At 43.0% G+C, this 25,580-nt stretch overlaps 1 protein-coding gene across 1 annotated transcript; it reads left to right on the top strand.

Moving 5' to 3' along the window:
* Positions 1-7,968: 7,968 nt before the first annotated feature.
* PSMD12 (proteasome 26S subunit, non-ATPase 12) lies at positions 7,969-17,165 on the top strand. Its single transcript, XM_063456138.1, has 11 exons — positions 7,969-8,163; positions 9,343-9,402; positions 10,268-10,396; positions 10,905-11,012; positions 11,500-11,604; positions 12,605-12,754; positions 13,110-13,244; positions 14,319-14,431; positions 14,734-14,908; positions 16,256-16,333; positions 16,577-17,165. Exons 1-11 carry the CDS (start codon positions 8,059-8,061, stop codon positions 16,784-16,786), a joined length of 1,368 nt encoding a protein of 455 aa, XP_063312208.1. The 5' UTR covers positions 7,969-8,058; the 3' UTR covers positions 16,787-17,165.
* Positions 17,166-25,580: the final 8,415 nt, after the last annotated feature.

Genomic DNA, 25,580 nt, shown 5'->3' with positions numbered 1-25,580 from the left:
GACTTTTCAACTTTGAAGCCACATTCTGCGCAGAGTCCTCATGGGGCAAAGATTAATTCACTTTTCTTGTGTTGCGGTTTTCATTTTTCTTGTCTTTTTTTTTATGCGAATCATGCGGTTTTCTATTTTCAGTTGTTGAGTAATACAGCTTTTTATTTGGCAATTGTTTGGGCTGAGGATAAGAAGATTTACAGAAAACAAAAGACTTCTGGTGGTAAATGTAATTTTGTTACAGGTGCTAGCTTTAATGGCCCCTGGACCGTGGCTGGTTGGACACCAGGACCTGCTTTGAGTATTATAATTAGAATCCCCGACAGCAGCTAATGGGCTGGGGCTCGTGTGGGGACTTTATGTCCCCCCTTAATATTATAATAGCCTGTACTAGGTGGGGGCTGGGGTGGCACTAGCCGCCGCATAGTTAACCCTTGCATTGCTAGTGTTGCCAGCTGGCAAATTGTACATGAAATTGTTACGCACTTGCAAAAAATATAAAATGCAAAAAAAAAGTAAATGATAATTTGTGAATGTGCATCCTGCCAAATGCATTTGGTTCTGAATTTTGTTAAAAACTGTGCTTTGTGAATCTTTCGTATCCCATACTTTGTATAGGGTTCAGATAAGAAAGTACCTATTTTAACCTGGACACTGAATGAACTGCTGAGTGATTGCTGCACATTTGCACGGCCTGACCAAATTTTGACCGTACTTCGCTTTAGTAGATGTGAGACTTGCCATTGTGGTCAGAATTTAGCATTTTCACTGGGTTTTGGCCATCCAGCCAAAATTTGGTATTCCTGGCTAATCATGGCAGCATCACCTATGGGTAGCTCCTCCCTTAGCAGTCACAGGACAGGAATTAATTAGATTAATTAATTAATTAGACTGATAGGTATAAAGAGTCCCTCCTCCCCTTACACCACAGTCTTTTTTTCCTGTCCTTAGCTGGTTCTACAGGACTTTAAACACTTTTTTCTTTTCTGGCCACCTTCCTGCGTTTGTTGTGGGTTCGTTCCAAATGAAGTTCAGCCTCTCTTCTTTTTAAGGACCCAGTAAACAGCCTACATGAGCAGGACTAACTGGGTCAGGTTCAGTGTCAGTACTGAACTGCTGTGTGTGATTTATGTTTCGTGTTCTGAAGGAGACACAGCTACATTAAGGTATTTATGAGAATGGACCTCCTTAAAAATTGCCCTTTTCTTTGGCATTGCCCCTATAAATTGGGGCCTGAAATCCCCCCTCCCTTTGTGGCAGTTTTCTTGGGATCCATGCTTGTGTGGGGTCCTCCTGTTGGGGGACCCGTTGCAGGGACTCTCCTTTTGCCTCCTTGTTTTACCTGTCTGGTTTCCTGGAGCTCTCTGCAGCTGCTCGTTCCATTTTTGATCGCTGAAACGCAGTAGTGCATTCCAGCGGGCGGAAGCGACGTCGCGTTGGGAGCTATGGAACGCATAGTGTGCGTTCCAGCGGTCCGCGCATGCGCAGAACTGCCGGTTTTCCCCGGCACTATTTCATTGTGTGGGTTCTGAGTTTCTGTCTGCATGCTGCATCGGCTGTTCGCGATCCTGAGCGCTCTGATTCTCATCTCTTGGTCTGTGCATTGCTGTTGGCTGCTTTGAGTGGGTCTCTGTTATCAGAAGGTAGGCTTCCTTTTTCTCCTTGTGATTTTTATATATTTTGACATTTACTTGTCAGTTTACCTCTGAGTTTTGCTGGTATGTGGTTTTACATTAACTTTGATTTCCCTTTTTTAGTATGGATTCCCCTTCTGCCTCTCCAAGATCCCTCTCTAGAAAACATAGGTGAGCCAATAATTTTTTATACTCTGGGGGTTTTTAAAAAGAGTGCCAGATTGGGCCTGTAATATATGTTTATATATGGCTTTGTTTCAGCCCCAGCAAACATTTGGATTCTCCCGCAAGAAAATCAAGGGGAAAAACCAATGAATGCATTACTATTCGTCTCCTGCACCCAGGGACGTTTTAGCCGCGAGGCAAACAAGGCATTTGCCTTGGGCGGCATTTTCCAGGGGGCGGCAAAAAAAAGCCGCCTCCAAATGCCCAAGGCAAATGTCTTGTTAGCCTTGCGGCTAACAGACATGCCGGCGGGCTGCTGGGCGGCGCTGGCGGGCGACTGGCGAGGGAGCACTTCCTCTGAGCGGTCTGCTCAGCTCCCTCGCGCGCCACAGAGTGAGGCTGGGAGCCGGAATATGACGTCATATTCCGGCTCCCAGCCTCACTCTGCGGCGCGTGAGGGAGCTGAGCAGAGTGCTCAGAGGAAGTGCTCCCTCGCCAGCCGCCCGCCAGCGCCCCCGACCGCCCAGCAGCCACTGGACCACCAGGGAGAAAGATGACGCCCCCCAGCATTCCCAAAGGTAAGGAGGCTGGGGGGGTTAAAGTAAAAAAGTGTTAATGTGTGTGTGTGTGTGTGTGTGTGTCTGTTAGTGTATGTGTATCTGTCAATGAATGTGTGTGTGTGTATTTAGAAGGCGGGGCGGGGGGAAGGGTTGGGTGGGGGTGGCGTCTGAGTTTTGTCCTGCCTAGGGCAGCACAAAACCAGGATACACCACTGCCTGCACCCCAGGGAAGGAACCCTGCAGAGAATGCTTATTGGAAATAGCGGATGCTCCCAATAGGAGTTCCTAATCATAACGGACAACCGAGCGGTGGCCTCGTATGTGAACAACCAAGGAGGCCCAAGTGCAGATTGCTCTTGAAGGAACTAGCTCCCTTGTTGAAGGTGACTGTGAACAGTCTCCAAGGTCTGAAGGCAATCTATCTTCCGGGTTCAGAGAACATTACTGCGGACTTCCTCAGCAGAACAGAAATTCTTCCAGGAGAAGGGAAACTTCACATGGCAGTCTTCTCATGGATTGCCCATCGGTGGGGCATATCCCGGATCGACCTGATGGCGACTTACCAGAATTGTCAGGTGGAGAATTACTTCTCTCTCCATCCAGACAATCGAGCGATGGGCCAGGATGCTCTCTCTCTTCCTTGGTCATTCGATCTGGGGTATGCGTTCCCTCCCCTACCTATGATACCCATATTCCTGCGGAAGGTTTGGTCAGAAGGCAAAAAGGTAATTGCCAGAATTCCGATCTGGCCTTGAAGGCCATAGTTTCCTCTCTTAACCATGAGGAGTCAAGAACAGCCTTTGCCTCTTCCGATAATGAAGGATCTGCTGACTCAGGACCCAATCTCCCATCCTCATCCGGAACGCCTTTAGTTGGGGGTATGGGGTTTGTAAAGAAAAGACTTCGACAATTAGGTCTTTCGGAAGTAGTGGTCAATACCTTTTTGCAGTCTAGGAAGGCTTCTACTTCCTCGTGCTACCATGGGATCTGGGATATATCTAGAGAATGGGCTTCGGCCAAGAACGTTAACTTCTTGCATCTTCGCAATAATCAGATCTTGGATTTCCTCCAAGAAGGCCTGGACAAAGGGCTTAGCCTCAGCACTCTTAGAGTTCAATCCTCTTCTCTTGCAGCATTATGCAACATCTCATGGCTTACGGATCCTTTGATCTCCAGATTCTTCAAGGCAGCATTCAGGTGGAGACCTCCTTCCAGATCCGGTACCCCTCCTTGGGACCTTCCCCTGGTTCTCAACTACCTGACGATCTGTTCATTCCCCTTGAAAATTTGGATACTACCCTCTTACTTACTATTAAGGCCTTTTATACCATGTCTTCATGCCTACAGATCTATCAGGACAGGGTGTGTCTGAGACCAAAACCTTTTTTCGTTCTAAGTCATACAGAAAGACTGACCAGCTCTTCATTCTACCTTTGGGAGCCAGAAGAGGTGAGGCGGCCTCTTTATCTACATTGAAACGTTGGATTTCGCTAATAATCAGGAAAGCATATATCTCTAAAGATCAGTCTCCTCCAATGAAGATAAGAGTTCTACCAGAGCATTGTCGACTTAATGCGCTAATTGGGCAGAGGTTCCATACGATAATATTTGCAGGGCAGCCACCGGGTCTTCCCCGATGACGTTCATAAAACACTACAAACTGGATGTGGCCTTTCCTTGCACCTCCTTGGGGAAGAGTGTTCTGTCTACAGTTTCTTTATCCCATTGATATTACATTTCTTTGCAGCATAAGAGTCTGTTTAGTGTCTTTTTCTCTGTTTATTTATTCCCACCCTTCATTTCTGTAAGCTTGGGTATTACCCATAAGTGATGCTGCCATGATTAGCCAGGAATAGAGAAAATTTATGACAAACTTACCGTAATTTTCTTTTCCTGGCTATTTCTCATGGCAGCATCAGGGTTCCCGCCCATTCTTTTATTTTAAGCTTCATAATTGGACTGTGGTTTAAGGGGAGGAGGGACTCTTTATACCTGTCAGTCTAATTAATTAATCTAATTAATTCCTGTCCTGTGACTGCTAAGGGAGGAGCTACCCATATGTGATGCTGCCATGAGAAATAGCCAGGAAAAGAAAATTACGGTAAGTTTGTCATAAATTTTCTCTATTTAGTAAATAACTGTGTTAAAGGACCACTCTAGTGCCAGGAAAGCATACTCGTTTTCCTGGCACTAGAGTGCCCTGAGGGTGCCCCCACCCTCGGGGACCCCATGCCGCCCGGCTCTGGAAAGGGGTAAAAACTTACCTTTTTCCAGCGCTGGGCGGAGAGATCTCCTCCTGCTCTCCTCCTCCGATCCTCCTCTTCTCCTCCCCGTCGGCTGAATGCGCACGCGCGGCAAGAGCTGCGCGCGCATTCAGCCGGTCACATAGGAAAGCATTCACAATGCTTTCCTATGGACGCTGGCGTGCTCTCACTGTGAAAATCACAGTGAGAAGCACGCAAGCGCCTCTAGCGGCTGTCAATGAGACAGCCACTAGAGGACATAGGGGGAAGGCTTAACCCATTCATAAACATAGCAGTTTCTCTGAAACTGCTATGTTTCTGAAAAAATGGGTTAACCCTAGAAGGACCTGGCACCCAGACCATTTCATTAAGCTGAAGTGGTCTGGGTGCCTAGAGTGGTCCTTTAATGATAAAATTGCCAAGTGTCCAATGATCACGATAGTGTGTTGATAGGTCTTCTTCAGAAGTATTTGTGATTAGTTAACCTTGTTTGTTGAGGAAAAGCATTGAATGGTAAAATTGTGATGATGTCAACTTTGTAACCAGCTCAATGTTAGTTGTTAATGTGTCAATTAAACAATGATTGGAATTTACCCCGTAGTAATTAATAGTGAAGAAAATGAGCAGATAGTGGTGAGACTCTGACACTGGGGAATATCATAGGTAGTGGTGAGAGGGACACTGGGGAATATCACAGGTATTGGGGAGAGGGACAATGGGGAATATCACAGGTAGCAGTGAGAGGGACACTGGGGAATATCACAGGTAGCAGTGAGAGGGACACTGGGGAATATCACAGGTAGTGGTGAGAGGGACACTGGGGAATATCACAGGTAGCGGTGAGAGGGACACTGGGGAATATCACAGGTAGTGGTGAGAGGGACACTGGGGAATATCACAGGTAGCGGGGAGAGGGACACTGGGGAATATCACAGGTAGTGGTGAGAGGGACACTGTGTGTGTGTGACTGCCTGTGTGTGTGTGTGTGTGTGTGTGTGTGTGACTGCCTGTGTGTGTGACTGCCTGCGTGTGTGACTGCCTGTGTGAGTGACTGTCTGCACGTGTGTGACTGTCTGCCTGTGACTGTGTGACTGTGTGTGACTGCGTGCGTGTGACTGTCTGCCTGTGTGTGTGACTGTCCACCTGTCTCTGTATGTATGTATGTTTGCCTCGGTGTCAGTGACTGTCTGCCTTTGTGTGTGTGCATCTGCTAGTGAGTGAGCGAGCGAGCATCTGTGTGTGTGTGTGTGTGTGTGTGTGTGTGTGTGCGCCTGCTAGTGAAGGAGCCTCTGTGTGTGAGCGCCTGCTAGTGAGTTTGTATGTGTCACTGAGCTTGTCTGTAGTGAATTTGTGAGTTAGTGAGCTCTTCTGTAGGGAGCATGTGTGTGTCAATGGGCTTGTCTGTAGGGAAAGTGTGTGCGCATCAGTGAGCTTGTCTGTAGTGAGCGTGTGTGTGTGTGACAGTGAGCTTGTCTGTAGTAAGCTTGTGTGTGTATCAGAGTTTATCTGTACTAAATTTGTGTGTGTGCCAGTAACCTTGTCTGTGTGTGTCATTGAGAGTGTCTGTCAATGAGCCTATTTGTGTGCATCAGTAAGATTGTCTGTGTCTGCATGTGCGTATGCTTTACTGTATAATTTAATTACCCTGAAAGAACTAATATTTTGAATTAGAAGAAATGTATCTATCTATCTATCTATATATATATATATATATATATATATCGGATTTCCTTAAAACTTAACTTTTATTGAAATATTTAAGAGAAGATCAACGTTTCATCCCCTCTTGTGGACTTTCATCAGGATCATGATGAAAGTCCACAAGAGGGACTGAAATGTTGATCTTCTCTTAAATATTTCAATAAAAGTTACGTTTTAAGGAAATGTGAGAGTGCAGCCAACTGTTTCAATAGCCTGGATACTGGAGCCCTGGTGATGCACCCGGTCACACAACTTTGAAGCCTGAGTGCAAGGTACAACAGCTTTTATTTATATATACACCCTACATAGCACAATGACTCATGGGGCTGGCATAGATTTTTTTCCAGGGCTGCTTCGTATCCCCAGTCCGGCCCTGACAGTAGGTAGTGGTGAGAGGGGATACCGTGAATACAGTAGGTAGTGGTGAGAGGGGATACCGTGAATACAGTAGGTAGTGGTGAGAGGGGATACCGTGAATACAGTAGGTAGTGGTGAGAGGGGATACCGTGAATACAGTAGGTGGTGGTGAGAGGGGATACCGTGAATACAGTAGGTGGTGGTGAGAGGGGATACCGTGAATACAGTAGGTAGTGGTGAGAGGGGATACCGTGAATACAGTAGGTAGTGGTGAGAGGGGATACCGTGAATACAGTAGGTAGTGGTGAGAGGGGATACCGTGAATACAGTAGGTAGTGGTGAGAGGGGATACCGTGAATACAGTAGGTAGTGGTGAGAGGGGATACAGTGAATACAGTAGGTAGTGGTGAGAGGGGATACAGTGAATACAGTAGGTAGTGGTGAGAGGGGATACAGTGAATACAGTAGGTAGTGGTGAGAGGGGATACAGTGAATACAGTAGGTAGTGGTGAGAGGGGATACCGTGAATACAGTAGGTAGTGGTGAGAGGGGATACCGTGAATACAGTAGGTAGTGGTGAGGGGATACCGTGAATACAGTAGGTAGTGGTGAGGGGATACCGTGAATACAGTAGGTAGTGGTGAGGGGATACCGTGAATACAGTAGGTAGTGGTGAGGGGATACCGTGAATACAGTAGGTAGTGGTGAGAGGGGATACCGTGAATACAGTAGGTAGTGGTGAGAGGGGATACCGTGAATACAGTAGGTAGTGGTGAGGGGAGACCGTGAATACAGTAGGTAGTGGTGAGAGGGCATACCGTGAATACAGTAGGTAGTGGTGAGAGGGCATACCGTGAATACAGTAGGTAGTGGTGAGAGGGCATACCGTGAATACAGTAGGTAGTGGTTAGAGCGAGAGACTGGAATAGTGGTAAATTTCTCTAAAAATTAGTGGGAGATTTATCAAGGCAAGCTAATCACTATGGAAGACTCTCTTAACATTTAGCAATGTGAACCCAAATTAGAGACCGTTTTGCCATAATAAATATTAACATAATAATAAATCTCCCCATAGCTCACTATAATTGTCTCTGGAGAGAGTGTTACAATTTGTGATTTAAATTAAGCTGAGTGAAAAAAAACCTGCAGCCTAGACTTGGTCCCGGAAGTGCATGGCTGCTGTATCCGTTGCGTCACTCGTGCTGTCCGCGCTGCGCCTGCAGTGTATGTCTATGGTTTATTCATTGGGGTCCTCGCAGTTTAGGTGTCCGCGCTGCGCCTGCAGTGTATGTCTATGGTTTATTCATTGTCATTGGGGTCCTCGCGGTTTAGGTGTCCGCGCTGATCGCCTGCTCGCTGCTGCCGGTCCTGTCAGGCTGCTCTCTGTGTCTCTGCTCCGGTAACGCCATGTCCGACGATACCGAACGCTCCGATGGCCGCATTGTCAAGATGGACGTGGACTACACCGCCACGGTGGACCAGCGGCTGCCCGAGTGCGAGAAGCTGGCAGCGGTGAGATGGGAAATGGGGGCCGCAGGCTGAGTCACCCCGGGCAAGGTTAGGCCTCAGCCGGGCACCGAGAGAGGGAGAGCCCGGTGGGGTATACTGAGAGCCAGGGGGACCCCCCCAAATACTGAGAGCCAGGGGGACCCCCCCAAATACTGAGAGCCAGGGGGACCCCCCCAAATACTGAGAGCCAGGGGGACACCCCCAAATACTGAGAGCCAGGGGGACACCCCCAAATACTGAGAGCCAGGGGGACACCCCCAAATACTGAGAGCCAGGGGGACACCCCCAAATACTGAGAGCCAGGGGGACACCCCCAAATACTGAGAGCCAGGGGGACACCCCCAAATACTGAGAGCCAGGGGGACACCCCCAAATACTGTAACTGTCTGCATGTACCCCAAATCTACAGCTCCTCCAATGCACTAACTGACCAAACCTACAGGGCTCCTCTAATACACCACCTTAATGCAGGGGACACTGCAAATACTGCCATCTTGTGAACCAGGGGACTCCCTAAAACTTCCTGCATGTACCCCAAATCTACAGGGCTCCCACAATACACCTCAAACTAGGAAACACCCGAATACAGCTACAGCGCTCCTCTAATACACTAACTGCCCAAATCTACAGAATTCCCCAATACACCACCTCAAAAGTAGGAAACGCCCCAATACAACTACAGGGATCCCCCAATACTCTGACTGCAGGCATATAGCCCAAATCTTCAGGGCTCCCCAAATACAGCTACAGGGCTCACCCAAAATTTAGATGACACCCCAAATACAGCTACATTTCTCCTTCAATACACTCTCTTAATGTAGGGGACACCTCAGATACAGGGCTCCCCCAATACACCCTCTAAAAGTAGGGGATACCCCAAATACAGCTACAAAGCTCCCCAATACACCATTTCAATCTAGGGGACACTCCAATATATATATATATCAGGTATATTCTCCTCAGGGCTACATACTAGAATAGATAGGATTTTGTCCGTGTCTTACTGCCGGTTATTTTATCAACCACCTTGGGGTGGTTATCAAAGGGAGGTGATTTATAGCATAATATAATGTATAAATAGAGCAGAATTGGATTTGGGGATATATTTCGACTAACAAAAACATAAAAAGATTATGTTAAATAACAAAATTTTAACTTGCAAATAAATCTGATTTCCTGCAGGAAGGGCGACTACAGGAGGTGGTTGAAACACTGCTCTCTTTAGAAAAGCAGACCAGGACGGTATGTAAACTTTGCAGCATTTATTACATTTAAATGGAATCATGGATGTTACCACTGCGATAGGCACTCTCCTCCTCTATCTATTCGTTTGCTAGCAGAATCTTTAGAGATTAGGTATTTAAATAATGTTCTAATGCAGACCTCATCTGCGGGGAGAAATATCCTACTTCGTCTGAGATGGTTACTACTTACAAATGTGTGTGTATCTGATTGACTCCATTAAATTATCCATTTGGTAGTGGCAGAAGTGATCTTCATGCAAATGTATTTTATTGGAAATATGTCCAGAACAAAATATAGTATACTCACTTAAAACATTTATTGTATCTATTTATCTAATTTCCCCAAAAATGTATTATGGAATTTCTTTTAGATCTGTTATTTGCAGGGGCAGATTATTCTTTTGTTTTTGCACACAGGTAAAACTGGTCCACTTTGTTATTATGATTCTGCAAATGCCAACATACGGTGGATGACTTCAGATTCCTTAATAAATATCCACCCATATGTATTTTATTTTTTAATTAGCTTACTTTATTCATATTTGTAATTCTTGACTGCCCTGAAATCATTTTGTTTTTACTCTATGAAATGGTATTCTTCCCTGGCTATAAATCCTAAACACACTCTTGCTCCTCCAATGATTCCGTGCTAATTTTCCATCTGAATACATGATTTTACTCTTTTTTGGAATCCAAGATGTTTGAACTACATATCCCATGATGCTCATTTAATTTGGGTGTAGCTTATAAAGGTATAGGGTGCCAAGGTTATCCGAGCCTAGTGAGAAGACACTGGAGGGCAGTAACTCCTGATATGTAAGAAACAAGTCATATATTTACGGGAGCCTATTTATTTTCCACAGGCTTCAGATATGGTTTCCACTTCTCGTATCTTGGTGGCTATTGTTAAAATGTGCTATGAGGCCAAGGACTGGGATTTGCTTAATGAAAACATCATCCTTCTTTCAAAGAGGAGGAGCCAACTCAAACAGGTGAGTGTGAAGACTGCTTTTTATTGGCTCATTCTGAGGATGTGGATTATTTATTTTATTTATAAAATATTTTACCAGGAAGGATACATTGAGATTTCTCTTGTTTTCAAGTATGTCCTGGGTCGACATGCTTTCTCTCATGGCCTAAATGGCAGCAGGCAATTTAAAAGCAAAGAGTGAACTTCTAATATATAGCCGTTTCTGTTGAGAAAATTGATTGCTAACCTTTACCACAGATGAACTGCTCTGTGTTTGCCAGCTGCCTCGGCATCATAGGCAGCATAGTCCACATCTGCTGGAGTGAGATAATGTCAGCCATTCCCTTTTTTTTTAATATTTTTTTTGTACCCTTTGGTGATGCTAACCGAAATCTTAATTATTTTATGTTGTAACTGATTGGGTAACAATGTAATTGTACTATGTCCCTAAAGGGCTTGTTGGCTCCCTAACTCAGTGAGCATGTTTATACCAAATAAACTTCAATATCCTTGTTTTGTTTGCATTGCAGGCGGTTGTGAAAATGGTACAGAAAAGCTGTGAGTATGTAGAGGAGATCACAGACCTTACCACTAAACTGCGGTTGATCGACACACTCCGATCTGTTACAGAGGGAAAGGTGAGGTCTCTCTTCAGTGACAAAAATGTCAAATTTCTTTTGTAGCAGTTACTATTTGCTTGCTTAGTAAAAGGAATCATTTCTGCTGCTTAGTACTTGGATTATATTTAAAGATCATCTGGGTTTATGTCCCCTAGCTGTGTTGTCATGTGCGGATGTGGCATCAGTTGTACAATTTGGATGTGTGGGTGACATTATTTCATATTTGAAAATTTGAGTGTGTGTATATATATATATATAATATATTTTTAATGCTGGGCACAGTTTAGCCCTTTGCTCAGTCTGTCATTGCCATCGAAGTTAGAATAGGTCTTGAAGTGAAATTTCTCATTATTTTGGCTGCGGCAGAGAGAGGTCATGCTTTAGGTAGAAGGGCAGCCCTCTACTTGTTGTAAATAGATTGTCCATTTAAATACTCTGATGACTCCCTACTTGTATAGAATGTGGTAAGATTATTGACACAACGTTCTTGCTTTGTCTTTTCCAGATATACGTAGAGATTGAACGCGCTCGAATTACTAAAACCCTGGCTGGTATGAAAGAGGAGAGCGGGGATGTGACAGAGGCTTCAGCTATTTTACAAGAACTTCAGGTAATTCTCTAAACTCATCAATAACTTGCTAACCAAGGAAACTCGGTGACCATAGAGCCAGGATTACAAGATGGGTCTATTATTTTTATTACCCTCCAATATTGTACATATCTGTGTATCGGGCTCTTGCTCTCACAAACTAAATTGAATCATCTGTAAACTGAAAGGCTGTTAAGGCTCACTCAGCCAATCTTATAATGCAACTGGTGCTTGGGCCTGAAATGCATATCCCATAATATCTCCCTGTGTATCATTGTCTGATTGGCAGATCATCTTGCTGGTCTAGGAAGAGCTCACTGCACACGCTGCATGGAAATGTTGGGTAATGCATTGTCTTTATAAGGGATTTAAAAATTGGGATCAACATTGATCCAAAAGATGCTCGATTTAGTGGCAGATCATTTCAACATATGGAAGGAGATGCGTTACACATAGATTATGCACAGAATTCCAATCCTGAACCTTGATCAATTCTTTAAGAAAATTAGCTATATGAAAATATAGAAGAACTTGTTGCAAAATTACTTGATACATTACTGCAAAACAACACAATTTGTCTACAGTGTTGGCAATACATTTCTTGAGACCTTTTTGTTGGACAATCTAGACTATCATTGAAAGTCTTGTTTGAGCTCACTCTCTTGCACATTTACGATTTAGTTCTTTATTCATATGATTTATGACCTATAAAAACCACAGTGAATACTTCTTATACTTGAATAATAGTTTGTTAAAAGCCAGACGTAAGACCCTTGGTGGCTTTGAAGAGATCACTGCTTTCTGCCCTTTTGTATCCTGTCTTTGTCTGAAATGTTTAACATCAATGTTAATGTTCTGCCTCTTTAACTTTACTCTTAAAAAAAAAAAAAAAAAAGACACTTTTATCTATGGAGTCCAGAAATAGATTCAAGTTTGGCTAAAATTGTAACATAATGAATTGGATTATCTCTCTCTCTCTCTGTTCCTTGAAATAATCTTGTTTCCTCTGTGACCATTTTAGGTGGAGACTTACGGTTCAATGGAGAAAAAGGAGAAAGTGGAATTTATTTTGGAGCAGATGCGACTCTGTATTGCTGTTAAAGATTACATTCGAACCCAAATCATCAGCAAGAAAATCAACACCAAGTTTTTCCAAGACGACAACACAGAGGTAAATCCCGTGCGTCGTGCTGATTAGTGTCTTGTATCTGTTTTGATTTCCATGAATGTTGTAGGCTCTGTGTCTTTCCATCTGCTTTAGTGTTTATCGTCTGCTAAACACTGGAAATAGGAAAGTGCAGATCTATAAAGTTCCTGTCTGTATTCTAATAATGAGCGACACTCTGTATTGCCTTCATGTATGAGTGATTGGAAGAGGAATACTGTGCTAATATCGAGCAGTACTCCACATTATGTGAAACTGTACTGAGTGCTGATATGAATGCTTGGCACAGAAGTTTGAGAATACTCTAGTTCTCTTGGCAACTGCTTATTTTACACAATGTCTCATCAATCTTCTGTTCTAGAACCTGAAACTGAAATATTACAATTTAATGATACAACTGGACCAACACGAGGACTCCTATTTATCAATCTGTAAACACTACCGGGCCATTTACGACACCCCCTGTATCCAGGCCGAGAGTGAAAAGTGGCAGCAGGTAAGAAGATATTTCCATTATTCACATGTACACAAGTAGAGCTTTTAACCTGACACGGCTAGTGATTTCTCACTGCAAGATCTTCCACCGAGTTCGTATGCATCTATTTCCTGTTGAAATCAATTTCATGTCAATTGGCTATATGTGTGTGCTAAATGATCATGAGTGTTGTATTTTTGTGGCTACGTGTCAATTATTACATTTTGTGTAGGTAATACAATTATTGGCTAATGACATGAGACGATTCCTGTTTAGTCAAAACATGGCATGTGTAATGGGGAATGATTTATCTGAAAAAGGTTTGATTTTATTTATCAATTTTACATGTAATTAAGAGGATTTTATTCTTGGAGACCTAGAGGAATGGAATCTAAGATTGCTTTTTGTTGAGCAGTATTTTGTCATTTTAAAATTTTTGACCTGTTAAAATGCAGCCTGTTAAGGTAATGCAGCTACGTAGACAAACAAGCCTCCTGTCCTGCGTGGTCTCTGATGGATGCTCAACTGCATGATCACTAGTGTACATTAATTCTATAGTATGACAGCTGCACAACCAACATATGGTGTAATTTGCATTGTAACACTTTATGATGCTCCAATATCAAGCTTGAAGCTTGCTCGATTCATTAAAAAATAGACTCATGCAGGGTTTATTTGCATTTTAGAGAAATTGCACCAAATTAGTAGACACATTAAATGAGAGGGGGAAGCTTTCTGGTATAATATGCCATACTGGCTGCTGTGGGGAAAGTCCCCTCTCAATTTGTGTAAAACCTGGGGGGGGGGAAATAATTAAAAAACAAAACCAAAAAAAACACACCAATGAACACGAAGGAGATGCTCTGCTTGCAAGGGGAAGATTTTAAAGTCAGACATAGTTTATGCACAGAATTGACGTTCGGCAGCCCCTGGCACAGAATTGCCAATAACTCAGTATGTGCTGTGTTTCAAGCTGCACATTCAGACTCCTACCACCATGACCACTTCAAATCACCTAAATGGTCATGGTGGTTGGAGTGACCCTTTAATATGTACATTTAACTGACACATGCTGTCTTACATCTTTATCAATAGGCTTTGAAGAGCGTTGTGCTTTATGTAATCCTCTCACCGTACGACAATGAACAGTCCGATCTGGTCCATAGAATAAATACTGACAAAAAATTGGAAGACATCCCAAAATATAAGTAAGTAAAGGATTTCACTGGTATAGTAATAGTGTTTGTGGTTAATCAATACTTACCTTAAGGCCAGCTGAGCATCATGGGATATGTAGCTGTAGCCAAGACTTGCCATTACTGGCTTAAGTAACCAGCGTTGATAATGGTGTTCGTAGATCACAAGAGTTTGGGCCAACACTGTGGCCATGCTGACCTATTCTGGCCAATGTCAAATATTTCATTACTTTAGTTGTGTAGATTCTGTAGGAAGTCAAGTCTGATGGTCTTTCAGTAGTTGCTTAGATACCAACCCCTATTGTCTTCTCCAGGGACCTGTTGAAGCTCTTCACTACTATGGAACTGATGCGCTGGAGTAACCTGGTAGAGGATTATGGGAAGGAACTCAGGGAAGGCTCTCTGGACAGCACAGCAACAGATGTTTTTAGCTACACCGAAGAGGGAGAGAAACGATGGAAAGACCTGAAAAACAGGGTGGTGGAACATGTAAGTCCTCTCTGGATGGAGAGGTGGCAGATGACCAATTAAGTGCAGTCTGCTGCTGTGATCGTATATTGTACACAAACATAGGATTGCTATTCATTTTATCTATAAATTGTACTAGCCAAACACATAGGATTGCTTCTGAAATACTGGTGGGGAGAATAAAATTATGAAAATACATTCCAGCCCATGTTTTTAGTTTTTCAACATTCACAATATACAAACAGAATTATTAGCAGTTTAGAACTGGATTATTTTTGGGGGAATATCCCTTTTGAGGACATCGATCAGAAGCCTGTCTTGCACTTAAGGACACAGGTAATTCTGCATTTTTTGCCATTTGTGCTCAACTGCAGTTTGCGTTTTTCTAATTTATTGCATCAACACACATTATACACCTTTTTTTAAAAAGGGGTTTAATTTGATGTGACCTACCGGTATATGAATTCTAATTTATAATAGAACATTTAAAAAAAATAAAAACAATTCCTCCCCTCCGCCCTACAAGTTGGCAATAATAGTGTGTGTGTGTAACTGCAGCTTAAGAAATGTAATTCAAAATTAATTATTCTATTTGCCCCAACTTAGAGTACATAATGGCTAGTATTTCAGTTTATTTTCATAGTTACAGGTCACAAAATACAAGGCGTAAAATAACATTTCAATGTGAAACATTTTTAGAAGTTGATATTTATTTTATTTATAAAAATATTTTACCAGGAAAGATACATTGATATTTCTCTAGTTTTCAAGTATGTCCTGGTTATGTTTATCAAGCTTAATAACCATCACAGAAAACAACATTGCCATGCAAACATGTATATTTTTATAAAGTAGCTATTGGATTCTATTTACTTAAAGGTCTTTTAAAGTTTCTATGGTTAGAATTTTCATAGATGATTTTGATGGACCCTCACTTTGGGGCATTATAGCAGTTTGACTGTTCAAATAACCCTAAAAAGTTCTACCATTTGTAAAAGAAGACGGTACAGGGTATCTCATACGGCATGTATTGTGCCTTAACTTGCCACCTCTTTTCACCAGTTTGTCAATGTTTGTGGTTAAAAAATCAACATTTTTTACAAGTTCCTTTTAATGTTATTTGGTGTTAATAGATTTGTTTGCTCTCAGATATAACTAGCTGATACTGCATAAAACTAGTACAATTTTAAATGTATTTATTAATTTGAATCTTTATTTGGGCTCTAGGTCATTAGGCTCTAGGTCTAGGTTTTTGGATTCCCCGTTTGTCTCTGTTGTTTCCAAATATGAGCTCCTTTTATTTGTGAAATGTGCGACTATATGTATGAGCTATTATATTTTATACATGGTATGCTTCTCTTATTGCAGAATATTAGAATTATGGCTAAATATTACACCAGAATCACCATGAAAAGAATGGCACAGTTGTTGGATCTCTCCATTGATGTAAGTACTACGCACTATCACTGCTTTAGTGCATGCCATAGGCCAGCAGCCGTTTTAAGATTTTTCAGATGAAGTTGTTTATTTGGCCCATCCATAGATTTTTTTTTTTTTTTTGCCATGTGTTCATTTAATAATTCTCTTCCAGTAGTTGGTATACAGACAACAAAACTTCATTTCAAAAACCGGTCTGAAGGGTTTGTGTTTATACCTACATTTCATTATTTTTCTTTACTTTATTTCCAGGAATCTGAAGAATTCCTCTCCACTCTGGTGGTGAATAAGACTATCTATGCTAAAGTAGACAGACTGGCTGGGATTATCAACTTCCAGAGGCCCAAGGACCCCAACGACCTCCTCAATGACTGGTCCCAAAAACTGAACTCCTTGATGGCGTTGGTAAACAAGACCACCCATCTCATAGCCAAAGAGGAGATGATCCACAATCTGCAATGAGCCATGCAGTGCCTTACTAACCAGCGGATCGCTAGTGCTGGATCAGTATGTCCTTTTTTCTCCTGGGGGCTGCTTTCTGTATTGTTGGCTCATGTTACAGACACTCTGGCAGCAAATGGGTAAAGAATGGGTTGGACCAGTGCTCTTTATTTTTTTTTTTATGTTCTCTTTTACGTTTAAGAGCAAGAAATTAAGGAATGCTGATTGTTAAACCTTAATAATAAAACACCTGTACACTTGCCTGTGTTACCGCCATTAGTGTTCCGGTAGAAAGATCTAGCTCTATATTGCTTTTGACTGTGTTTTTTATTTTTATGAGGGGGAAGAGGTCGTTTCTGATGGTTTTTGTAAAACATTAAAGTGTATCAGGCAGTGGAAACCTGGCACCGTGTGGTTTATTAATGTGGCTCTTGGACAACTTTAAAGTTATTACAAAGACAGCATTGTTCTGTTTGTGCAGTGATGGCCGTGTTACAAGGCATGGTAAAGGTGTGACGCAAGATCCATAGGAAGAGTTTACAGAAACTCATTGGCTATTCTGCCTGTATATCTCTAAATCTGCACAGAATTCTTATTTTGCTTATTGAACGGATTAAGAATCTCAAATCAAGATTCTTTTTACACTACATATACAGTATGCATTTCACTGCTTAGTAAATTGTATTTCTTACGAGCAGGAAAAAAAAGCCAAAAAGCTATAAAACGTATTAACAAATAAAATGGATCTCTGCTATATGGGGATTTAATTAAATGGAATTATAGATTCTATATTCTGTGCTTACTTGCTTGGAAGGGCAATATCACACACATTTTGCAAGCATGGATCATATTATAAACTCAGACAGGCACTAAAGCAGCACTGTCAGAATTTGCAAAGACCCGTAACATAGCTGCTGGGGGTCCAGGCACGCAGGCAAAGGTGAGATTTACTTACCTGAATTAGTACCTCACGGGTGCAAACATCTTTACCCGGCAGGTCCTCTTCAGCGGAGCTGACGAGTACAATTTTGGAACTATGGAGAATCCTACCAGACTGCAGATAGAGCCAATTCCCTGCAGGCGTCACTGGTAATGGCTTGGGGTATTGACACTTCTAAACTGCGGTAGTCCCCACTGTGTCTCAGTATATCTCAGAATTTCAGTGAAATTCTATCTTTATAAAATACTTATTTTTCGAGGGGGTGGTTTGACAGTGCCGCTTTAACAATCATGAGTCTGCAATACTCAGCTGTCCATCCTCCATTTTATAAACACATTTCCGATTAAAGTCTTGCCCATGTATTAGCTACAAAAGGCCCTAGTTTTGCTAAACTCTGCCATACATCCAGTTAGTCTTCTGTAGCAAGCAGTCAGATTTTTCGTTATGTAGTCAAAAGGTAGACCCCTCAGCCACTGTGAAGCTACAAATAACATGATGCATTATGAGCCTTAAAGGAGCAGTGTAGGCAATGTAACCATATCTTCACACCTTACCAAGGATTTGGGCAGTGATCAATAACATGATGTTTTCAGCCTATCTCTGTCCACAACCCCTAGTATGGTTTGAAGCAGAGCATAGCTCTCTGCCATTTTGTCATTAGAGGCTGGGATGCAGGCTGTTGGGTCCCGAGGTTGAGTAAACCGTTAAGCCGGTGCCTGTGACTCCAGGCACCCTAGCCTCTTTAATATGTTCAAGTGGTTGTGGTGCATACAGTGTAACTTTTAAGCTATGGGAAACCTCATGAAAGGTTTTAGTTAAAACATCTATACCTAATAATAAAATATCTGACGATTTATTCCCTCAAGTATTTCTTTCCAGGGGAATGATTAACAGTGAGCATGGACACGAAATATGAAAAACACAATGAAAGAGTTACTTCAAACATCATAATCACTACAGCTCACTGTAGTGGTTATAATAGATATAGGTGTACCCTCGCACCACTTTCCTATAATGGGGCAAACTGTTTTACAACGTTTTGTCCTCTTACCTTGGTCCCCACCGGGCAATGACAAAACATAAAAAAAACAAAAAACTGTAAATTGTTGGATTTTATTGATTCATGTTTGCTTTCTTTCCACAATTTGTTGTAAACCGTTTTCACTTGCTTTTGTGGAAAAGAACCAAATAGATTGCTTAAAGAGAAACTCCGGACCCATAACGCACTTTAGCTTGCTGAAATGCTTTGTGCGTGAAGTTTTTTTTTTTTTTTTTTTAAAGAAATGTATTCCAAATCAAAAGAAATTGCCACTTTTATAAATCAACTTTGTTACACCACCTGCCTGTCAGTCCTGTCACTTCGTAGTTTTAGCTCTATGGAGCTAAACTCTAGAGGCAGCAATTGCCCAGAGCTCCTGCCTTGCAAGGACTTCTCATTGAGCTGCATTGGGAAGTCTGTGATTGGACAGCCACAGAAAGTCTGGGCGTGGTTAGAAGGGGAGGGCTTGAAAAGGCTGCAGACTTTGCAAGATGGTTTTTGATGATTAACTGCATGCATGTTTTCATTGGGGGTATATGTACAAAACAGAGATTTATTTTTATTTGGGTCGTGGAGTGTCCTTTTTATCACTTTAGAACTTTAACCATTTTAAGCTGAATGAGTGTTATGCAAGGAGTAGAAGATCTTGTAAAGAGACGTTTGGTTGCTTTCCCAGGGTCGCATTTCTCGGAATAATCTGGAGGAGTGTCATCGGATAACTTCACAAAAAAATAACTTCTGCTTATCAGGATCCTGAGATAGTGGATGAATGCAGGCTGCAAGTGGTTTCAGCAATCCGTATCTTGGAGAGGACAGCTAGAAGATAAATACATACTAACTTCTTGGCGGATGTTGTTTTTTATTACAGGCATTTCTAGAATGTTCAAAATGCTACTCACAGAGAACAAACCGTTGCTAGCAGGTTCAGCAAAAAAAAAAAGCTAAGCACTTATTAAATGTATAATTTCCTAAAATACAAAACCAAAAAGTGTCATATATATATATATATATAATTCCATGGCCTGACTTGATGCCTGGGGTCCACTCCCTGCCTGCACTACATCCGCAAGAACGCCAGAAGCTCTCTGGCCAATGCGCTAACCCAAGGTGCAGGGCTCAGCTCATTGGCTGAGTGCAATCAGCAAAAATGGTGCAGGTGTGAGTTTTGCCAGATAGGAAGTTAAAATGTTCTAAAATGGTTTGACTACTTACAATGGTGTGGGATAGTATTGGAGTGCTCGTTTTAAACAGACAGTCCAGGTCTTGTGATGGTCAATACTAATTTTAATGCATTAAATTCAGAATCCATAAATACAGAAAATAAATGCTATTTTGTTGTCCCAGCATTATATATCCGTAGGCTTTTCAGCTTCTGCAGTGCACGCTCATTAAACCAGGAAGTGGCTTAGCTGTAAACGTGTGAACTGTAGAACATTTAGGGCAATGCAGAGGGTTCTAAATGATGTGGTTGAGCCTTCAACACAAATCTGTGCTGTGCAGCCATTGTGGTCAGTAGAGGTACATGTGATTATCTCAAATACAGGTAAACATTACTGGAACAAAAAAAATAATATTGTTGATTGTGGGAGAGAGCAAAATGGCAGGTGGATGGAAAACCCACCCAGTACAATTAACCCCTTAAGGACACATGACACGTGTGACGTCATGATTCCTTTTTATTCCAGAAGTTTGGTCCTTAGGGGGTTAAAGGAACAGCAGACACATAAAGCATTTCAGCTGGAAACGGGAAGATCCACTTTATATGTGTAAGCAAGGTCATATGCAATACATTTGTGAATTGACGTTTTTACTATTTTGTCCTATGAGTGTTTCATAGAAATGTCTTTTATGTTGTCGGTGGTCCATGGGTCTTCTGACACAACGTCCTCATGGGAACAAGCACTGTAAATATGCCCAATTATCCCAGGCCATGTGTGAGACCTGACCATGCGGGTGGGCACATGCAAGCCTTTTATACAAGGGGTTATTTGCTGAACACAGAATTGAATTGTAGTTACACTCCAAATTCACAGTGAATTGACCTCTAAAAAGCACCTTTTAGGCTAAAGCAATCAAGCTGGAATTGTAGCGGAGTTAGTGATGTTTTCTAAATCTGCTATTGTTGGATACATTTTGTAATGTGGGTGCCAGCTCCCAGAAACCAAAGTTAAGTAAATAACGATGTGCAAGTTGGAGAATTAATCTGTAATTTTTAGAATTTTTTTGCCTAAATTTTGCTGTTTTCAATATACGGCAGTTTAGGGTTCAGCGAATAAAGCTCTAAGTCCTCGTGCTGACATTAGCAGATGTTTTGTCACAAGGTTTTCCACCGTGGCCTGAGGACACACCGAGAACTCCTACCCTGAACAAAGACTTAGATGTCTCCCAGCGTGAGGGAGCACCTTCCTTTTCGAGAACTGAGATCACATTATCTTTGATACACGCACACTCACTCCCACTGATTGTCCCAGCTCTTCCTTCCTGTGACCAGTCCTTTTTAACTTGCTGTCCTTGTTTTATAAAGTGCTCACAGGGGATCGGATTCCAAACATTTTATCGCTATCTTCATCTTCCTCCATGATATATTCCTTTCTCTCTGTATGTGTTGGATTTTAGACTTGAGAAAGGGAGGAATGGGAAAGCTGGTCATTACAAATTTCTGTTAGTCCAATAAAAATGGTATTAAAAGATAATGTAATATTTATTGGTCATCCACATTACTGGACTAATATGGCAACTCAAATACCTTGACTACTATGCTGTCTCTGACACTTGGGGAGTTATTTCTGCCCCTGGCAGTGAGTGAGGTCTCAATTGCCCCTTTTCCTAACAGTGAGTGCGGTTTCAGTCTCCCCTGTCCCTAACAGTGAGTGAGGTCTCAATCTCCCTTGTTCCTAACAGTGAGTGCTGTGTCAGTCTCCCCTTTTCCTAACAGTGAGTGCGGTGTCAGTCTCCCCTGTCCTTAACAGTGAGTGAGGTCTCAATCTTCCCTATCCCTGGCAGTGAGTGAGTTCTCAGTCTCCCATGTCCCTGGCAGTGAGTGCGGTGTCAGTCTCCCCTGTCCTTAACAGTGAGTGAGGTCTCAATCTTCCCTATCCCTGGCAGTGAGTGAGTTCTCAGTCTCCCATGTCCCTGGCAGTGAGTGCGCTGTCAGTCTCCCCTGTCCCTGGCAGTGCGTGAGGACTCAATCTCCCCTGTCCCTAACAGTGAGTGCGGTGTCAGTCTCCCCTGGCAGTTAATGCGGTGTCAGTATCCCCTGTCCCTGGCAGTGAGTGAGGTCTCAATCTCCCCTATCCCTGGCATTGAGTGAGGTCTCAATCTCCCTGTCCCTGGCATTGAGTGAGGTTTCATACTCTCCTTTACTCTGAGTACTGAGTGAATGCACCCTGGCACTGAATGAGTTTTCCCTAATTCCACCCACGCGTGGAGAACTTTCTCCCTTCTCATGTTTGGAATGAATGTATTGAAGATAACAGAATAAGAAAAACACTCTTGCTGCTGTAATAAAATATTTACCAAAAGTGAATCCTCCACCAGAACAGAAGGAATCTCAATTTACCCCTAAATTCACTGTTAAAGAGGACGTCTAAGCACCACAACCACTACAGCACTTTGTTGTGGTTTGAAATAGAGAAAATTTATGCCAAACTTACCGTAATTTTCTTTTCCTGGCTATTTCTCATGGCAGCATCACTTATGGGTAGCTCCTCCCTTAGCAGTCACAGGACAGGAATTAATTAGATTAATTAATTAGACTGATAGGTATAAAGAGTCCCTCCTCCCCTTACACCACAGTCCAATTATAAAGCTGAAAATAAAAAATGGGCGGGAACCCTGATGCTGCCATGAGAAATAGCCAGGAAAAGAAAATTACGGTAAGTTTGGCATAAATTTTCTCTATTCCTGGCTAATCATGGCAGCATCACTTATGGGTAATACCCAAGCTCACAAAATTAGGGTGGGAATAAAATTATGATAAAACACACAGAACAAATTATTATGCTATGACTGAATTTAATATCAATGGGACAAAGAAACCGTAGACAAGACACTCTTCCCAAATGAGGTGGAAGGAGCATCCACATCAAGTTTGTAATGTTTCATGAACGTCATCGGGGAAGACCAGGTGGCTGCCTTGCAAATGTCATCGTATGGAACCTCTGCCCAATTAGCCCATGAGGTTGACAATGCTCTGGTTGAATGAGCCTTTATCTTCAGTGGAGGAGAGCGATCTTTATTGAGATAAGCCTTTCTGATTACAAGAGCAATCCAACGCTTCAAAGTAGACAGAGAAGCTGCCTCACCTCTCCTGGCCCCTGAAGGCAAAACGAAAAGCTGGTGAGTTTTCCTGTAAGGAGCAGAACGTTCAAGGTACATAGACAGGCAGTTCATGACATCCAAACGTTGCCACTTGATCTCCTCTGGTGAAGAAGGATTGGGGTAGAAGGATGGCAGGACCACCTCTTGAGATAGATGGAAACGAGAGACCACTTTAGGCAGAAATGCTGGATTAGGTTTCAGGCACACCCTATTGTGGTAGAATTGGAGACAAGAAGGCAGGGTGGAGAAGGCCTTGATCTCTGAAATTCTCCTAGCGGAAGTAATTGCCACTAAGAACAATGTTTTGTAAGTTAGGAGGACAGCATCCAAATTCTCAAGAGGAACTAATAGATCCTCAGTCAGGTAGTCGAGAACAAGCGGAAGGTCCCAAGGAGGGGTAGTGGATCTCGAAGGTGGTCTCAACTTGAAAGCTGCCTTGAAGAACCTGGAGATCAATGGGTCTGATGACCAAGAGGTGTTGCACAAAGCTGACAGAGCCGAAGATTGAACTCTAAGAGTGCTGATGCTAAGGCCCTTATCCAGACCTTCTTGTAGGAACTCCAAGATTTCAGTGTTGCGAGGGCGTATGAAGTCAACTCGCTTGGCCGAAGCCCATTCCTGAAACACATCCCAGATTCTATGGTAGCATGAAGACGTAGAAGCCTTCCTTGAGTGTAAGAGAGTATTGACCACTGCTTCTGAAAGGCCTAATTGTTGAAGTCTTTCTTTTTCAAGACCCACACCCCCAATTTGAGGCGTTCCGGATGAGGATGGGATATTGGACCCTGTGTTAGCAGATCCTTCAATATAGGCAGGGGCCGAGGCTGTTCCTGGCTCAGCGTCGACAGTAGGGGAAACCACGGCCTTCGAGGCCAAATCGGGATTACGGCAATAACGGTTTTCCCTTCTGCCCAAACTTTTCTCAGGAACCTGGGTATCATGGGTAGGGGAGGGAACGCATACCCCAGATCGAACGACCAAGGAAGAGATAGAGCATCCTGGCCCAGTGCCTGACTCTCTGGGTGGAGGGAGTAGTAATTCTCCACCTGGCGATTCCTGAACGAGGCCATCAGGTCGATCTGGGGCATGCCCCACCGACGGGTGATCCAAGCAAAAACTGACTGGTGAAGTTTCCATTCTCCCGGGAGAATTTCCGATCTGCTGAGAAAATCCGCCGCTACGTTCTCCGAGCCTGGGAGATAGATAGCCTTCAGTCCCTGGAGATAGGTCATGGCCATCACCATTAGAGGAGCTAGCTCTTTTAAGAGCCGCTTGCTCCTTGTGCCTCCCTGGTTGTTTATATAAGAGGCCACCGCTCGGTTGTCCGTCTTGATCAACACCCAGGAACTCCTGATCTCTGGAAGGAACACCTGAATGGCCTTGGAAACAGCTCGCAGTTCTCTTAGGTTCGAGTGGAGCCGACTTTCTTCTCGAGTCCACCACCCCTGAGTCCATGAGGAATCGAGGTGGGCACCCCAACCAGAAGAACTGGCATCCGTCGTAATGACGGTCCACGGAGGTTCTTCCAAGGGAAAACCCTTTGCTAGGTTCTTCCCGTTCCTCCACCAGTCCAACTCTCTTCTTATTGGCAGGGGCAGAGAAATTTCCTGATCCCAATCCGTTTTTTCTCTGTCGAACTGGAGAAGAAAACAACTCTGTACCGGTCGAAACTTCCATTGGGCCCACTTCACCAAACCTATCGTAGATGTCAAAGAACCCAGGAGACTCATGACTTCCCTTGCCGAGGCCTTCTCGAGAACCTGGAGCTTCTTGACTTTGTCTTGTAACTTCAGGACCCTCTCCGGAGACAAAAACACATGAGCAGAAATGGTATTTATCACTGCTCCGAGGAACACGATGGTCTGAGACGGAATCAGGGAGCTTTTTTCTATGTTGAGAAGCCACCCGTGATCTTGCAGGATGTTCATTGCCATTAATGTATGATGCTCCACTATTCCTTGCGAAGGCCCTACGATGAGTATGTCGTCCAGGTAATGGAATATCTCGATACCTCTCATCCTTATGAAGGCAATCAGAGAGACAAGGACCTTCGAGAAAGTCCTTGGCGCTAAGCTGAGACCAAACGGAAGTCCTCGGAATTGGAAATGTCTTCCTAAGGCCCAGAATCGAAGGAACTGCATGTGATTGCTGTTTACAGGGATTTGGTAGTAGGCGTCTTTTAAGTCTATGGAGGTCATCCAATCTCCTGGTTTTACGCACTTTAGGATAGTCTGTAAGGATTCCATTTTGAATGTCCTTACGTCTAGAAAGGCGTTCACTCCTTTTAGGTTCAGGATGAGACGCCACTTTCCCTGGGGCTTTGGGGCCAAAAACACAGTGGAATACATCCCCTGGAATCTTTCGTGAGAAGGGACTTCCTCCAACACCTTCTGTCCCAACAGAGTGGAAATGCAAGTCCTCATGGCCCTTCGTTTGACACCTTCTGACACTTTTGATTTTCTGAAATGGGCAGCACGTGGACGAGAGGAAAATTCTATCCTGTAGCCTTCTTTTAT

This window comes from Pelobates fuscus, chromosome 5, assembly GCF_036172605.1.
Source record: "Pelobates fuscus isolate aPelFus1 chromosome 5, aPelFus1.pri, whole genome shotgun sequence".
In the NCBI taxonomy this organism is placed as follows: Eukaryota; Metazoa; Chordata; class Amphibia; order Anura; family Pelobatidae; genus Pelobates; species Pelobates fuscus.
This window is presented reverse-complemented; position numbering and strand designations above follow the sequence as displayed.

Excerpts from the sequence above, each read along its gene's own strand:
- PSMD12 (XM_063456138.1), top strand. The coding sequence starts at position 8,059 with ATGTCCGACGATACCGAACGCTCCGATGGCCGCATTGTCAAGATGGAC. Across the intron at positions 11,605-12,604 it reads CTATTTTACAAGAACTTCAG|GTGGAGACTTACGGTTCAAT; the intron begins GTAATTCTCTAA and ends TGACCATTTTAG. Across the intron at positions 14,909-16,255 it reads AAAACAGGGTGGTGGAACAT|AATATTAGAATTATGGCTAA; the intron begins GTAAGTCCTCTC and ends CTCTTATTGCAG.